At 46.9% G+C, this 14485-nt stretch overlaps 7 protein-coding genes across 7 annotated transcripts; 5 read left to right on the forward strand and 2 right to left on the reverse strand.

Moving 5' to 3' along the window:
- Positions 1-158: 158 nt before the first annotated feature.
- On the forward strand, positions 159-1709 carry V1508DRAFT_410326 (t-SNARE). Its single transcript, XM_066939303.1, has 2 exons — positions 159-641; positions 708-1709. The coding sequence occupies exons 1-2, from the start codon at positions 360-362 to the stop codon at positions 1317-1319; spliced, it is 894 nt and encodes a 297-aa protein (XP_066798193.1). The 5' UTR covers positions 159-359; the 3' UTR covers positions 1320-1709.
- Positions 1710-1802: 93 nt separating this feature from the next.
- V1508DRAFT_410327 (uncharacterized protein) lies at positions 1803-3003 on the forward strand. The gene is made up of 3 exons (XM_066939304.1): positions 1803-2013; positions 2076-2206; positions 2273-3003. Exons 1-3 carry the CDS (start codon positions 1957-1959, stop codon positions 2802-2804), a joined length of 720 nt encoding a protein of 239 aa, XP_066798194.1. The 5' UTR covers positions 1803-1956; the 3' UTR covers positions 2805-3003.
- A 1026-nt stretch (positions 3004-4029) lies between these two features.
- V1508DRAFT_349112 (ORMDL family-domain-containing protein) lies at positions 4030-5049 on the forward strand (the record flags this gene model as incomplete). Its single annotated transcript, XM_066936750.1, has 5 exons — positions 4030-4162; positions 4462-4574; positions 4626-4774; positions 4830-4926; positions 4990-5049. 5 exons carry the CDS (start codon positions 4030-4032, stop codon positions 5047-5049), a joined length of 552 nt encoding a protein of 183 aa, XP_066798195.1.
- Positions 5050-5462: 413 nt separating this feature from the next.
- Positions 5463-7046, reverse strand: V1508DRAFT_437155 (armadillo-type protein). Its single transcript, XM_066942135.1, has 3 exons — positions 6844-7046; positions 6628-6759; positions 5463-6574 (listed from the first exon to the last, which is right to left on the reverse strand). Exons 1-3 carry the CDS (start codon positions 6922-6924, stop codon positions 5822-5824), a joined length of 966 nt encoding a protein of 321 aa, XP_066798196.1. The 5' UTR covers positions 6925-7046; the 3' UTR covers positions 5463-5821.
- A 363-nt stretch (positions 7047-7409) lies between these two features.
- Positions 7410-9303, forward strand: V1508DRAFT_402206 (mediator of RNA polymerase II transcription subunit 1-domain-containing protein; the record flags this gene model as incomplete). The annotated part of the gene is made up of 4 exons (XM_066938469.1): positions 7410-7783; positions 7832-8407; positions 8460-8781; positions 8836-9303. The coding sequence occupies 4 exons, from the start codon at positions 7410-7412 to the stop codon at positions 9301-9303; spliced, it is 1740 nt and encodes a 579-aa protein (XP_066798197.1).
- V1508DRAFT_410342 (uncharacterized protein) lies at positions 9200-10905 on the reverse strand. The gene is made up of 5 exons (XM_066939305.1): positions 10476-10905; positions 10320-10401; positions 10105-10261; positions 9682-10047; positions 9200-9632 (listed from the first exon to the last, which is right to left on the reverse strand). Exons 1-5 carry the CDS (start codon positions 10636-10638, stop codon positions 9483-9485), a joined length of 918 nt encoding a protein of 305 aa, XP_066798198.1. The 5' UTR covers positions 10639-10905; the 3' UTR covers positions 9200-9482.
- Positions 10906-10976: 71 nt separating this feature from the next.
- On the forward strand, positions 10977-13044 carry V1508DRAFT_410344 (uncharacterized protein). Its single transcript, XM_066939306.1, has 3 exons — positions 10977-11949; positions 12001-12162; positions 12229-13044. Exons 1-3 carry the CDS (start codon positions 11296-11298, stop codon positions 12904-12906), a joined length of 1494 nt encoding a protein of 497 aa, XP_066798199.1. The 5' UTR covers positions 10977-11295; the 3' UTR covers positions 12907-13044.
- The last annotated feature ends 1441 nt before the right edge of the window (positions 13045-14485 follow it).

The raw sequence follows: 14485 nt of genomic DNA on the forward strand, positions 1-14485 counted from the left end.
CGAGATAAATTTTTCGATCAATTTGTGCTTCGGTTTAGGGGAGATCGCCGGTTATTATTATGTGGGCGAGCCGTTGTCTAGATTACTTATTTTGCCAAGTGCTTAATATTTACAGCTGTCAAATGCTCACACAGACATTTAGGGTACAGGTGTGATGCTAAGCCGCATATATGCCAACTTACGTGACTTAGGGTTTTTCCTCATGGTGCAATCGCCGCCTTCACGAATCTCAACGGTGTTGCGTGCACATCTCTCTATCTAGAACTACAGCCACAACCAAGACGGCAGCACTTGGGAACTACGCTGGGAACTCTAGTCGCCTACCTCATAAAGACTGTCGTTGTCCTTACTAGATAAAGATGTCTTTTTTATCATCAAAGCCACAAGGTGTTATGGGTAGCGGTAGCGGGGGGTTCTCGGACTCGCCCGAATTTGATTCGATAGCTAATCGCCTGTCGAACCAATTGTTTACACTCACCACGAATATCTCAACATTACACCGGCTCTTGGGTATTGTCGGTACTAAGAAAGATTCTCATGAAATCAGAGACCGAGTGACTTCTTTGACCGATGACACACGTGAACTGTGCAAGTCACTAGGAGAGGATGTTAAGCAGTTGCAAAGCTGGACGGATGTTACGGTATGCTAGACATATTGCGCTTAACCCGGAGATGGCGTGACTGGTTTGTACTGATGACTACTGTAGCCGTCCCAGCGTTTTACACAGCAGAAGCTTTCCCGAGAATTTACTTCTTTGCTAGCGGATTTCCAGTCTGTTCAGCGCGTGTCAGCCGAAAAGCAGCGCCAGTTCGTAATCGCCGCCAAGTCACATCTCCCTGGATCTACGCAACTGCTGTCACCTGGTGCAGAAAGCTCCGAGTATGATTATCAGCAACAACAGCTTTTGGTGCAAGAACAACTACCATCATATGCGCAGCGTAGTGAACAGCAGCAGCAGCAGCCCCGGCGAAGTCAGGTCCAACAGCAGGAAACGCTTGATATTGTCGCCCAGGAAGAAATTGATTTCCAGAACTCGCTGATTGCGGAGCGTGAACTTGAAATTCAGGGCATTGAACAGGGTATTTCTGAATTGAACGAAATTTTCCGTGACCTTGGTACCATGGTCACCGAACAGGGTGTCTTGATCGACAATATAGAGTCCAACATCACCAACGTCGCTGATTCGACACAACATGCGTCTGCCGAACTTACAAAGGCTTCGCGGTACCAGAAGAGCTCCCGCAACAAATCTTGCTGCTTGTTGCTTATTTTGGTAGTTATTTTGGCAGTCGTTTTGCTAGCGGTGTTTTTGGGTTGAATATGGGATTAGAATTGTAATAGAGTCAAACTTGATGCAAGACGAGTCTGGATCTACGGAAAAGTCGGTTGTTTGGTTGTGAATATGTAATTATTGACTCGAACCATTACTCGCTACGCCATGTCGTTTAGTATTCATTCTAGTGTTATATTTTGCGTCATATTTAGAGGCGTTGGATGCAGTTTAGGGGACTTTATATATTCATTTGTTCTTCCTCGATTTATTTACTACGGGCAACTTCTGTTGTTGTTGTTTAGAGTTTTTTACTACAAGGAAGGTGCTGTTTGATATAATGACAGTAATTGGTTTTGTATGGTTACACATACATTTCTTGCCTCCACAATAGATATTGTAATTATCTAGTAGCGTTTTGCTGATGCTGTAAATATGTCCGAAATTGAAATTTGGTGGAATGAAGTCCATGATGGGTTTGGTGCATACGTGGACTACCCAGTTGCTTAAACCCGCCACAAGCGCGTGCGTGAACAACTCACTGCTCCTTGGCGCGGTATTCACAATCGAATCATACGAACACAACGCGGACAACAAGGGACAGCTGTAATAAAGTCTGAGACTTATTGTTCGGTCTCCGTTGGTACTTCGCACGCAATCCTCTAGATAATTCGTTACACAGCCCATGAGCAACCGAGAAACCTCCGACCCATGGGACGACGGCTGGATACCAGCACCGGAGGTATGCGTTGTCGAATCTCCGCTATGTTTGGAAAGAATCATTCTGACTTATTCTATTTGAAGACTTCTAAGTCACAGGCTTCTGGTGTAGTGGTATTAGAGTCGAAAGATCAAGTTCGGAAACTATTTGCTCCGGAGAACTTACGTTCTAGCAACGGTGATGATTCGGCTCCACTACGCCCTGTTGGCCCAATGTAGGTTGGCGTGCCTGATGGAGTATTAGTTTTGTCCAGTGCCGACTAATTTGTTTTGATAATTAGGAAGTACGAGGTCCAGACGAACACCCAAGGCTCACAATACAGACCACAACTACGAATACTGAAACGAACCCCAGAGTCAACTCGAACTTCTGCTACGCGAACATCGCCATCAGATGCAGATGAAAGACCTCGGGAGACGGAGGCAGAACGAATGGAAAGAAACCGCCGCGATAAAGAAGCAAAATACCGAGCCGTCAGAGAGTCGATTTTTGGAGCCGAGTCTCGTAATCATATGGGAACCAATAATGCAAGCGCTAGTAGTATAAACAACAGAAGTGGAAGCAGTCGATCATCACGGAATAAAGACAGAGAAAGTAAAGACCGGACAGCCGGAGATAGTGGGAGACGCGCAGCACCTAATTCGTCAGGAAGAAGTTCAAACGGAAGCACTCCATCACCGGCTAGGGAAGGAAAGGGTGGAACTAACAGTCCGGGGCCTGCAGGACAAGGTGGAATAATACGGGTGCCAAGGGGCCCCGATGGTACGCCTGGATTTGGACGTGGCAGAGTACCGGCTCGAAAAGGGCCATGAACAGCTTCTGTTCGATTATTTGTATTACATTATTCTATAGATAGTTAATGAAGTACTTATTTTGGTGACTGTGCGGTTTAGGTCATATGCGATGGGGTTTATATGGTCTCTGGATATTATATTGATACCATTTATGTTCCGCAAATCTTAGCTTACTTATTTCTGGGCAACTCTTACGGGAGCCACAACGACGGTAATATAACTATAGCACAGGAAAAAGACGACATAATGACGGACAGGAGTGTCTCCTATGTGGATACAGCTGTGTCATTCAAGGTCCAACTTAGACGTAGCTGTTTTCCAACATGAAAAACACTAATTAGGGAGCCGTAGTCATCAGTACAATACCCACTTTTGATATTTCAATTGGCGTACTTCGCTATGTAGGTGTAATGTGCGTTGTGGCGAATTAGCAGGCACTTCACCAAGGCGCTAGACTACGTACGACTGAGCCAGAGCCCCTGAATCACACGATAGCTCACACGGCCAGACCAGGCGGCTGAGCCTCGTGAGGAGTCAGCCGGCGATGTTTGTTTCATAACAAATGCAACCGGCTATGTCATATTTATGGCAACGATTCGGAGTTCGCTTACGAATATCTAGGCGACTCTTCTGCCATCCATCGACCCTGATCATCGCGAATTCTAAATAGTTGAGAAGCTCACACGCGCGCTGGTCGCAGTATTTGGCACACGAGCACCTATGACACACAGTTCACTAGCACTATGCTACAAGCATATGTAGTTTTTAATTCGGTGACCCACTGGCTCGTGGACTGGCCAAAACGACAACGACTGCGACTAATTTACTCGTAACGATAGTGCCCGGGGTTGCGAACACCGAACACTTCAAGGCGACGCCTTCCTTCGGCGATAGTTAATAATAGTTTGGCTTACTCGGCAATAGCAAACGGGTATCGTAGATCCGTCCACGCTTAAGTCCGCAGCAGTGTGACTCACTTAGTGCCGCAGTTCCCCGTGAACTCGACACTTGCAACGCATTTGTGGCAACTTTAGTCAGAGTATCTTCCGTGACCCGGCACGTGTGACCTATTTCAATCGTTTACACATTCACCATGTCCATGGCTGCTGACTAGGTCTTTCCTTCCGCTTCTCGCTTACTTACCTTTTACCTGTTCTGCACCTCTCCAGACAGTTCTCTCGCACACAGTGCATCTGACTATTCTCGTCCGTTTATGTCATCCTATTCTTCGTCCGTCGCTTCTATGATCACAAGCAAGGAAGAGCGTCGGCGACGCTCCTCGAGCATCATCTCGCATCTCCAGCCCGAAACGATCGAGGAGCAGAGTGACCAAGCTGCACTTCCCAACCTCAACGCGAACTGGGTCAACAATAAAGGTTGGTATTTTTTACTAGCTGTACGTCTTTTAGAGAGTCTTGAGGATTGGCGGTGGGCTTTGGTTTCCAATGGGATCGGAGAGAAGCAATTGATTTTGTTGGGCTGGCAATAGGTCAAACATTTGTTGGGATGGCCTGTCATATTTTCCGTAATCTTTGCACAATGTATATTACTATGTGCGGCGTATATTGGATATGATTATCAGACATTTATTTTGATGAATCGGGTTTGCGGGTGATTGCTGGTCGAGTATCGTGGTAATGGTATTTGAGTCACTAACTGTGCTTCTTGTCTCTAGGCGCCTGGGTTATACACTTTGTGCTTATTGCTTGTCTTAAGATATTCTACGATCTCCTTCCTGGTGTCTCGCAAGAACTGAGTTGGACGCTTACAAATATTTCTTACGTAGTTGTGAGTACCCTGCTGTCATTCCCTGACCGTAGTGTTCTGACATCGTTATAGGGGTCATATATTATGTTTCATTATGTTACCGGAATACCATTTGAATTCAATGCGGGTGCTTACGACAATCTTAATATGTGGGAACAGATCGATAATGGTGACCAATATACGCCCGCCAAAAAGTTTCTGTTGGGTGTCCCTATCGGATTGTATGCACACGTGCCCGAAGAAACTATTGAAATATTTGCTAATCGGCTTTCATAGGTTTTTGATTTCTACTCACTATACCCACTACGACCTTGGCATGTTTGTATTGAATTGTCTGGCGTGCCTTGTTGTTGTGATTCCGAAGTTGCCATCGGTAAGTGTATCAAGACGCGAACTCACACCCGATACCAAGGATGTTATTAACACTGATGATTAGAGCCATCGACTGCGATTATCAGTGCCAGAACTGATGACTTCATCTAGCTGGGATTCGTAACCTCCACCGCATGCCATAGGGCCGATTTGTATTCTGTTAATTGTTCTTGTTGCTAAACTCTCCTCGCTGCTTAGCCTTGGATTGATGTTTAATTTTGACTTAGTTTGCGTTTTGTGTTTTCGTGTTTATTTTGCGCAAAGTTTAAGCCGGGTCGTAAGCTATTGTTTACAGCTACCCGATGCGATTTTATGCCATGGCCTTATTATTGAAAGAGCACCACACATTCAACAACTCTCATTATATATGTCTTCTAATTGATGCAGCTTCTCTGTGTATTTTTGACTTTTTATTTGATGCGGAAGGTGATCTATTGTTTTCTCTTACTAAATACGCGGTGCTACATAGTAATCAGGTGTGGATGCTTCAAGGATTACGGTTATTAATGGTTATAAGAATATGTGGTACTTGCTTTGGTTTATTTTATTTATTGTGAATTGTCTGCGTTGGAGAATGATGTCTTGTGATATACTTTGAAGGTATATGAAGACGAAGATTTCGATTCCAAGGTGCAGGTTCATTCGCTATTTTAGTTTCTTGTAGAAAGTATTATTATTTGTGCTTAATATTTGGCGTAACGGCAATGAAATTTATTTATGAACCGTCCCTATGTTCATTATCGATGATCGGACAATTATATTTCCGTAGACTTGTTAGTGAATCAATATTGCCGTGGCTACCGTCAACATGTCATACGCGGGTTCCAAATATGCATTCCCAATTGCCGACTGCTTAAATACAGCAGTTTTCTCATCATATATGTCACAGTGTTTTCTCATTCCCTGTCGTCTGAATTGAGTTCTTGTTCTAATAATCTCCACTCAGCTGTTAACTCTTCATTCTGCGTTTCATCAAGATCTAATAAGCCGTCCGTCTTAGCTCTGAGGAGCCCTCTCCGGATACTCTCTTTCTCTTCCTTTGTAAATCCTGCCTGTGACTTTGCGATCACGAGCAAAATTTGCACAATCTTCTCAATTGCAGAATACGAGCCTTCGACATGTAATAATTCCAGCAACGACGGGACGGCAGACAACGACCTCAGTATCTCGATTTTATCCTCAAAAGGCTCCGTTGACAAAATTCCGGCCAATAAGAAAATCGAGCGCCTTCGAATGTCTTCGTCGCTTTCGTACAAGTGCCGCTGCGGGTCTGGAACGTTTTTCGTCTGTTCATCGAACATGTGCTGCGTTTCCTGCCGAATAATCGACATGAGAACCTGCCATCCTTCGGCGTTTTTGAAAGAATTGTAGCCCGATGCGTGGTTGCGAATCGCGGAGCTGAGACTGTACATTGCTTTTAACCGTGCTTCTTTAGACGGATCTGTGGATGCTATACGTAGCAAATTTGGAACTGCGTTAGGATACATCAATAGTGCTGCCTGAGACTTAGGATTGTTTTGAACTGCAGTGCCGATTACCCAGCATGCCATCTTGCGAAGAACAGGTGACGGGTTGACGAGTTGCTCTATCAGTGGTGCCCATAGATCGAGGCTTTCGAGATTATTCGCGTTATCTAAGTTTTCCACTAACTATGCCATGGTTATCAGTTTTACTGTCATAATACCAGTCAACAAGGACTCACCATTTCAAGATTATCAAATGCGGTTTCTTTCGTTTCAATGTCGACGTTGGGATCAAGAATCGTGCCCATCGCTGCCCGCATTAACTGCGCATCATCAGGCTGTCCGAATAATTGCGCCAAAACCTCGGGATTCTAAAAATTGGCCCTATTAGTTCTCTTATTTAAGACAGCATGCTAAGGTATGATAGCTAAGACGGGTGGCTGGCGCGGACTTACAGGTGCTTTCTGCCTTTGTGAATCTGAATCGGTACCCGCGTTTTGCGAGTTCTCTATCGACCATTTCAGTAGTTTCTCCATAATGTGTAATAGAAAGTAGCTCTGATATCCAAATTATAAAGCCAAAGTGAATAAGTATAAGTAAATGACAGTGAGACGAGTCTAGCGGCGATCAGACTCGCTATTAAGTAAGGTTAAAATGCAAAAAGCGTCATCGCGACAGAAGTTTCACGCGCTTTCTGGAATGAAATTGGGAAACGCTTGCCTGCGTGGACTTGCTTTTTGAGCCGCACACATCTACGCTGTTTTGAGCGTGCCAAAGTAGAAGGCCAAGGACGACTTCTAGCTAATCACATAATTGAAAGGCAAACCATCAGGTGTTCGCGACTCGAGCTGGAACCTCGTTAGACTACTCGACGACGGGACTTAATTCGGGTTTAGCAAATTAACGGGATACAGATAGGATAAATTGGAACTTGCGTAGAGCCGGAGCAAGGAGGCGGCTGGAGCAATATCTTTGTTCAAAATCATATTATGACATTATGATCCCGCACGACAAAAACACAATGTCTGACTCGCCATTCAACTTCAAAGTGCTGTCATCGTCAGAAGTGACGCCCATGGCAACACCAGATAATTTATCCGCCGTCTCGCCTGCCTTCGCGTCATTCTCGCCCTCAGCGCTCGACGTAGCCACTGCAGGATTGGTCGGACCTCACGGCGCGTCCGCGCTCAGAAACGCGATCGAGCAAAGCACTAATACGGCATTGACCGATGATCTTCAGCAGGAAAATATCACAACAGTGAAGAGACCATTGTTTGGAAGAAGTAAGAGCGAAGCAGTGCAGCGACGGGATATCGAAGAGATAGTTCTCATTCTCCGGCGGCGCCCTGGCGCAATCTCCGAGTTGGGTATCGAGCGGATAGGAAGAAATAATTCGTACGTCTTATCTATTTACGACTAAATTGACTACTTACGATTGTACAGACTTGAGGTGTTCAAGGACGAGATTGACGGCGGTAAGCGCATCAGCTTAGGCGGCAGAATCATTCTAATCGACATCGACTTACTTCTTCCTTCCAACGAAGTCACTAAAGTCGCGTTGTCCCTGGCAAGCAGGCTCGACGTTCAATCCTCAATAGCTCAAACCCGTTCAGATGCGCTCCTACTAGCAGACTTAAAAGAACCTACACTTGATTCGTTTGCGCGGAATGTGGAGAGATTAGCGAGACACGACAAGCTTTCTACAGACGAGATTGACAATTTCGAAGTGTTGAACGGGTTGTACAAAAACGCGCTACAACGGATACATGAGTATGAAATTGGTGAGGGGATTGATGCCGAGAACGCGGGACACGGCACGCCGGTCGTGGATGATGTCGGTGTGTTGGGGTTGTCGATCTGGTATTGGAACGAGAGGCATAGAGTTCCGGAATCCTTACCTGAATCTGAACGGAGGCGGTATCGCGTGATTGTCGAGATTGAAGAGTCTGGCCGTGCTGGGGCCGGCTGGGGTGTGGTGCAGAATAATGCTTTACTTGGAGAACAAGTAGCTACATCAGAGTACGTAAAGTTAATTAATAACTAACGTTGATCGTCTTGCTAATGGTTCCAGTGGTGAAATTAACTGGCAAGAACCAGATTACAGCAATCTCGAAGACCAAGCTACAGGCTTCGTCCTCAAACTCGACCCGCCGGTCGCAATTCCATATTACGACGCCGCGATCCTCGATCCAGAGTGCGAGGCTAGGATCGAAACGATCCCGACCTTAGATGGCTCCAAAGACTCGCTGGTCTTCGCCAAACGTACCACGTACAATTCCCGAGGACAACCCGGGGAATATATTTTCAGTTTGACATCGTCGAGGGTTGCGGAGATGCGACGGATAGAGGAGGTGTATATGTCGCATCCGCGTCAGATTTTTTCTGTGTTTGAGGTGTGTTCAGTGGTTCGTATTGCGTTGGTAGTGAGTCAGAACTGATGCTTGCAGATATTGAGACAATCCATACGGATGCAGGCACTTATAAACAGTGTGTTTAAGCCAGACTCGCTGATACCTAAGTCGGCTGTACCAATGGAGCTTCCGTCGACGTTAGCGGAATTTGTGTCCTCGCTGGACAATCTCAGTAACATGATGGACCTAGATGAGCCAGCGCCACGGACGCCGGCCACTCCAGCCATGATATCAGTCAAGCTAACGACGCCATATGGTCGCGCGCCACAGCTCAGCTTGAGCATGCCTACAGCGGATTGCACCGCTGTTGACCGGCAACCTCGGTTGACCAGTTTTGCGGTCGAAGTGCTGCGAGGCGGCAAGATTGGTGTTGTCGGGTTGGCTGTGAATGAACAGGGAGATGTACAGGGCAAGGAGGAGATGGAGCGGACGTTGGAGAATGTGATTGACATTGCGGAGGATCTGGGTATTGTTGCCCTCTGGGTTCGCGAGCAAGTGCGATAGAAGTGTACGATACGAGAATATATCACTGGGCGTTTGGGATATTAAAAAGGATATGTGTTATAGATACAACGAATTGTAACTACCTAACGAAATATAAGTATTCTACATCCAATAGCATCTAGCCATCTATTACGTTATTGACCCTTGGTTGTTGTTTATGAGTTATTTTGCTTGCGAAATTAGAAAGCAAAGACCATGTCCTCGAGCTTAGAAACAGGTCGCGCCTTGTCGTAGCCTAGTTCTGCGGTGGCCTTCTTCATCACGCTGATCATAGGAGGGGGGCCGCAGAGCAGGATCTTGATGTCCTTGGCAGGTGGCGGGCACCAAGCCTGGCAACAGTTAGTGCATTTCTTTAAGAAATAGACTCTATGCACTCACTTTAATCATATCAGCTGTCACGAAGCCAACTCCGCCAGTCCATCCCTCCTTAGGACTATTCAGCACATAATGAACTGTAAAATTCTCGTGCGTTGCCGCCAACTCGTCCAGGTCGTCCTTCAACAAGATATCCTCCTCCGCCACGTTCGCGAAAATCAAGCTGATTTCAGTTTTATCCTCCGGGTTCTTGAGCACTGCGCGGACAATTTGGAGCATGGGAGTGATGCCCGTGCCGCCGGCGATCATGCCGAATGAGCGGACGAGGCCGGGACGATAGACCATGTTGCCCTTGGGGCCGCGGACACGGATGGTTTGGCCTACTTGCAAGCCTGCCACATATTTAGAGACGTTGCCTGTAGGGTAAGACTATATGCCGCATGTAAGCAATTTATTCGATATACATAGGTGCAAAATATGAGGTACCTTAATCAAAAGATCGAAATAGCCGCGGTCGTCATCGGATGAAGTAGGAGTGTACGACCTAACAATTTCCTTGCCGTCGATCGTCGCTGCAATCGACACATGCTGCCCAATAGGTAGTCCAAGCATGTCATTGGGGTTCGGTAGTCCGAATCGGTAGCTGAGTGGCTCGTGAGTAAGGCAGTTCGTAGAGAAGATGGACAAAAAGCGGTACATACATGCCGGTGTTATGCGACAAAATTGTTTTCTCTTTCAATTCAAATTCCTGGAACACATCCGGCTTCAAGACTTTCCGCGCTTCTAAAATCCAGTAAGTTAGCGCTCTCCTTTCACTTACTCATCAAAACTCCACTGAAAATAAGCAAGGTACGTACTACCCCGCAAAACCTTCAACGCTGAAAGCGAAAACGCAACGATAACAGAATACAAGATCCACTCCCGCTTCACAATCGCAGTGCCGATTATGATGAGACCCGCGGGGATGTAAATCCCATGTAGTGGCGTCTTGAGCAACTCATTCTTGTCTGCGGTGCTCATGTTGAATTTTGTCTATATTAGAGCTAGCTGAGATGACCTTGACTTGTCGTAAATGACGAATAATACTATATGATGGACGGATGGTACTATACTGCTAAAGGAGACTTTCTAGCGAGCAAGCTTCTCATTCAAGTCCTGTCGAAATCACAGGGTTCTCTTTAGACGCCGGTGGCAGACGGGGACGCGGTGTAGGAACACATCTATAAACGCAAAAACTGTTCGCGGTTCCGGAGCGCCACTTCCACGCGTTGTCCGACTCGGGACAACTTTGCCCAAAACGTGCGTGAGATTGTTGGGTACCTTAGGAGCCAGGGTAATCATTACTTATTACCCGGCTTGACTAATTGGGAGTTTTGAATTTTTTTAAGTTTCAGAACAGGATAGCTCAAGCGAATACATATTACCGGTGTCGGTCAGAAGCCATATCATCATTTTGTTATTCATCGCGCGACTTAGAGTGCCGCCATTTATCACATCAAACTTCACTACAACCGATATTAGAATGATTGGAGAAACAGAAATGTAAGCGGGCCAATTCCATGTTTTGCTCGATAATTCTGACGAAACAGTTCTCCCCCGTCTTCACCGGCAGTGGTCCATACCTCTATCCCTCGGTTTCCAAAGGACACGGATCTATTTCGACATATTGTGCACAATATGTCGGACGACGGCGAGGATGATGGACAGCCTGCCCGCAAACGCGCGCGAGTGGACGAGAGTAGCGGGGGCGAAGAGGAGGATAGTCGGTATGATGCAGTCGAACTTGGGAAAAAGGGCGGGAACGCGGGGTCGCCTATCACGATTTCGGATGAGAAGGATGCGGTTATAGAGATTGATGATTATGATGGTCAGAGTGAGTCACTGGAGAAAGATCAGGAAGACAAGGAAGGAGATGAGGGTACGGACGGGGAGTACAATGTTACTTCGACAAATGATCTTCCGAAAGGTGTAACGAGGCCGCCGAGGTTTGTTAAGCTAGGAATAGTGGATGGCGTTATTACTGTGCTCGATGATCCATTCAGCGAGGAAGAGCCTGAGGAGGAATCTGAGGAGGAAAACGAACGAGATCCGGATGCGGAGATCGATCCTGCTGATTTACTCGTGAAGCCGGCATCTAAGAAACGGTTACGACAGCTTGAAGAAGCAAAGAAAGATGAGGGCGATAGAAATGAGAAAGTCGCCACGATAGACGAATTAGTCGAGATGCGCGGGCAAGGCCGGTATTTCGGCAAGTTGGACAACGAGCATGTTTCGCTTTGTATTAATTGTCACCAACCCGGGCACATGGCGAGTGATTGTCAAGTCATTGTGGTATGTATTTTGCTGAATGCTATGTTTCCCAATAGATGCTGACCTTGTTAGTGCCAAACATGTGGTGAGCAAGACGACCATCTGACGCGTAACTGCCCGAAAACAAAGCGGTGCTCGAATTGCAATAAACTTGGACACGACTCGTTCGCATGCAAGGAACGACGTCGGGATATCTACTGTTCTCGCTGCCGCTCATCACGTCACGGATACGAGGTGCGTACTATAATGGTCTAACGACTTGAATTTAAATAAGGCTTGAATACGAGCTGATAAAATCAGACGTGCCCGTCAATTTGGGGCTTGTACACAACGTCCCGCAAACCGCTCAGTCCAATCTCGGCCTTATTTTGCTACAACTGCGCCGGCGAAGGGCACTACGGCGACGACTGTCCTCGTGCACGTCCCATGATGCAGCCACTGATCGAAGCATCTGTGTTTTCAGCTCGCAATATACCTTCTGGATGCAAATTATCGAAAGAGCTTGAATCCAAAGTCGCCAAACGCGGCGGCTTCCCCACGCCTGTGCGTTCATCTAACGTGGATTCGTACAGACCCGACAGGGATTCTTATCGTCCTGACCATAGACGAGGCGATCGCGACGGGAAATTCCGGCCTAGGGACAAGGACTACCCGCCTCCTCGGGACGATTACTTCGACAAGACACGCAGGACCGTAGATCGAGGCCAACGCAACCGCAACGGACGCTCGCCGAAAGACCCGATCGAGGATAAACGAGTTGATGCCCGGTATTCCGACGCCGACAGAGCTGACTGGTCTAGACGACGCCAGCAAGGCTCAGACAGTCGGTACGATTATGCACGGGGCGAGCAACCGATGGTCTCGAGCACGATAAGTTTGCAGAGCAAACCGAAGGGGTCAAAAAGTACTAGCATTAGTGGGGGCCTGAAGCAGAAGATAAGCGCTGGGAAGGAGGCTTTTAAAAAGCTGATGCAGTGATATATATAATATTGCACAGGGGTTGGGCGTTTGGTTGCTTTGTCTATTATAGCGGAGGATGCACATATCATATCTTTGCATATAGTTCAAAATCAATGTTTATGACTCAGACTATACCAATTCATTGTTTTGGTGGCCCAGTATGACTAGGCAAATACGTGACTGACGCTCCATCGCTCAATTAATTAACGTAGCCCGATTAGTGGCCAAGCGGTTCGGAAGAAAAATCATTACACTCACATGTAGAGCTAGATAAGATTACCGGTGGTAGGCATGGAGATTATCCAGAAGGAGAGCGACGACATATCAGAGCAAAGATTTGAAAATGCCGGTAATCCTCAGTCTAGCAGAGAAACAATGATAACTGTTGTCTGTACGGATCGCTCGTCGGAGTGTTTACTCGGCCAGAGACATTTCGCCTGTAGGTATGCGCTCTGGGTGACATTCTAAATGATTCGAAGGAATCACTGGAGTAACAAGATGACTGTTATAAAGCAATTGCGGTTTGAATATATCAACTAGAGATGAATCAGGGCGGATGAGTATTTGGAGGAATATTGAACAATATAAGCGATGCGGGGCGGCGATAACCCCAAGTACGGCTCAGAGAGGGAGGACCAGTGCAGAAATTAAAATATAAGTTGACGAGACACACTCGCATTGTGCCAGTCGTTGATTTGGCGCCAGAGTACTAGAGAAACGAGGGTCGGGTCAGAATAGGGAAAGAATAACAGAGATTGTTATCCAAAGTGGGCCCGAGTCCGACATGACAGAGATGTCAGGGACAGTGTATTGTACCGCATCTCTCACAGGCCTGTAAGATTTAATGCGCGGCCGAAGTCAAAATGTGTCAATACGGCCTTGGGCAAGAAGCGAGTGCAATCACCTTAGCATTAAACGGTGTACCTCTCCGTTTCGAGAATCAAATTGTTCTCGGCTGATCTAATAGATATTGGGTCATTGACTGTGGTAGCCCATTAGAATATGCGTAATGTTTGCAATTACTGCGCACAAGGACGAGTAGGAGTGTGCTAATCGGAGGTGCAAAACGTTATCAGCGGTGACGAAATAGCGGTTATCGGTCGTAAAGCGCATGCCGGGGGTTCCCTCTCGGTCTGGCCACTCTATTAGCGCTCCACTACTGCGGAGTACTGGCGGTTGACAGCTTCTGGTGTTTTCCATCGTATAGACTGGAACTTGCCGGCGCTGTCTGCTAAATCTGTTGTTCACTGTATGTCAACAACGATATACAAATCTGATAACAGCTTAATTCCCGTCGACACAAATGCGGCTCTGCGCACAATATACGGCGGATCCGTCGCGCTCCAGTGTCTCTGCGCACTGACACAAGCCGAACTTCGTCGGTTTTCCGGCCACGCTGATGACGCGTATATTCCAGAACTCGCCCGGTGTCTACTCGTGTACCCTCCAAGTTAAGGTTTCAGTGGCGCGGCAGACCCGAGCCACCAGACCCGAAATAGTGTCTGTTGCGCAGTTGTGCCGTAAGTCGCCGCAAACTAGTCGGGCTTCGCCATTTGATATCAATGCTCCGGCGACGACGGTAGTTTCTCGAAATTCA

This window comes from Lipomyces doorenjongii (genome assembly GCF_038497915.1).
Source record: "Lipomyces doorenjongii strain NRRL Y-27504 unplaced genomic scaffold V1508scaffold_5, whole genome shotgun sequence".
NCBI classification, from domain to species: Eukaryota; Fungi; Ascomycota; class Lipomycetes; order Lipomycetales; family Lipomycetaceae; genus Lipomyces; species Lipomyces doorenjongii.

Bases quoted from the DNA above. Each gene is read 5' to 3' on its own strand.
- V1508DRAFT_410326 (XM_066939303.1), top strand. From the start codon at position 360: ATGTCTTTTTTATCATCAAAGCCACAAGGTGTTATGGGTAGCGGTAGC. The intron at 642-707 runs GTATGCTAGACA...TGACTACTGTAG, and splicing joins AAAGCTGGACGGATGTTACG to CCGTCCCAGCGTTTTACACA.
- V1508DRAFT_410327 (XM_066939304.1), top strand. From the start codon at position 1,957: ATGAGCAACCGAGAAACCTCCGACCCATGGGACGACGGCTGGATACCA. The intron at 2,014-2,075 runs GTATGCGTTGTC...TTCTATTTGAAG, and splicing joins GCTGGATACCAGCACCGGAG to ACTTCTAAGTCACAGGCTTC. The intron at 2,207-2,272 runs GTAGGTTGGCGT...TTTGATAATTAG, and splicing joins CTACGCCCTGTTGGCCCAAT to GAAGTACGAGGTCCAGACGA.
- V1508DRAFT_437155 (XM_066942135.1), bottom strand. From the start codon at position 6,924: ATGGAGAAACTACTGAAATGGTCGATAGAGAACTCGCAAAACGCGGGT. The intron at 6,760-6,843 runs GTAAGTCCGCGC...GCCAATTTTTAG, and splicing joins CACAAAGGCAGAAAGCACCT to AATCCCGAGGTTTTGGCGCA. The intron at 6,575-6,627 runs GTGAGTCCTTGT...ACCATGGCATAG, and splicing joins CATTTGATAATCTTGAAATG to TTAGTGGAAAACTTAGATAA.
- V1508DRAFT_410342 (XM_066939305.1), bottom strand. From the start codon at position 10,638: ATGAGCACCGCAGACAAGAATGAGTTGCTCAAGACGCCACTACATGGG. The intron at 10,262-10,319 runs GTATGTACCGCT...CGAGCCACTCAG, and splicing joins TTGTCGCATAACACCGGCAT to CTACCGATTCGGACTACCGA. The intron at 10,048-10,104 runs GTACCTCATATT...TGCGGCATATAG, and splicing joins ATTTCGATCTTTTGATTAAG to TCTTACCCTACAGGCAACGT.
- V1508DRAFT_410344 (XM_066939306.1), top strand. From the start codon at position 11,296: ATGTCGGACGACGGCGAGGATGATGGACAGCCTGCCCGCAAACGCGCG. The intron at 11,950-12,000 runs GTATGTATTTTG...TGACCTTGTTAG, and splicing joins GTGATTGTCAAGTCATTGTG to TGCCAAACATGTGGTGAGCA. The intron at 12,163-12,228 runs GTGCGTACTATA...TGATAAAATCAG, and splicing joins CATCACGTCACGGATACGAG to ACGTGCCCGTCAATTTGGGG.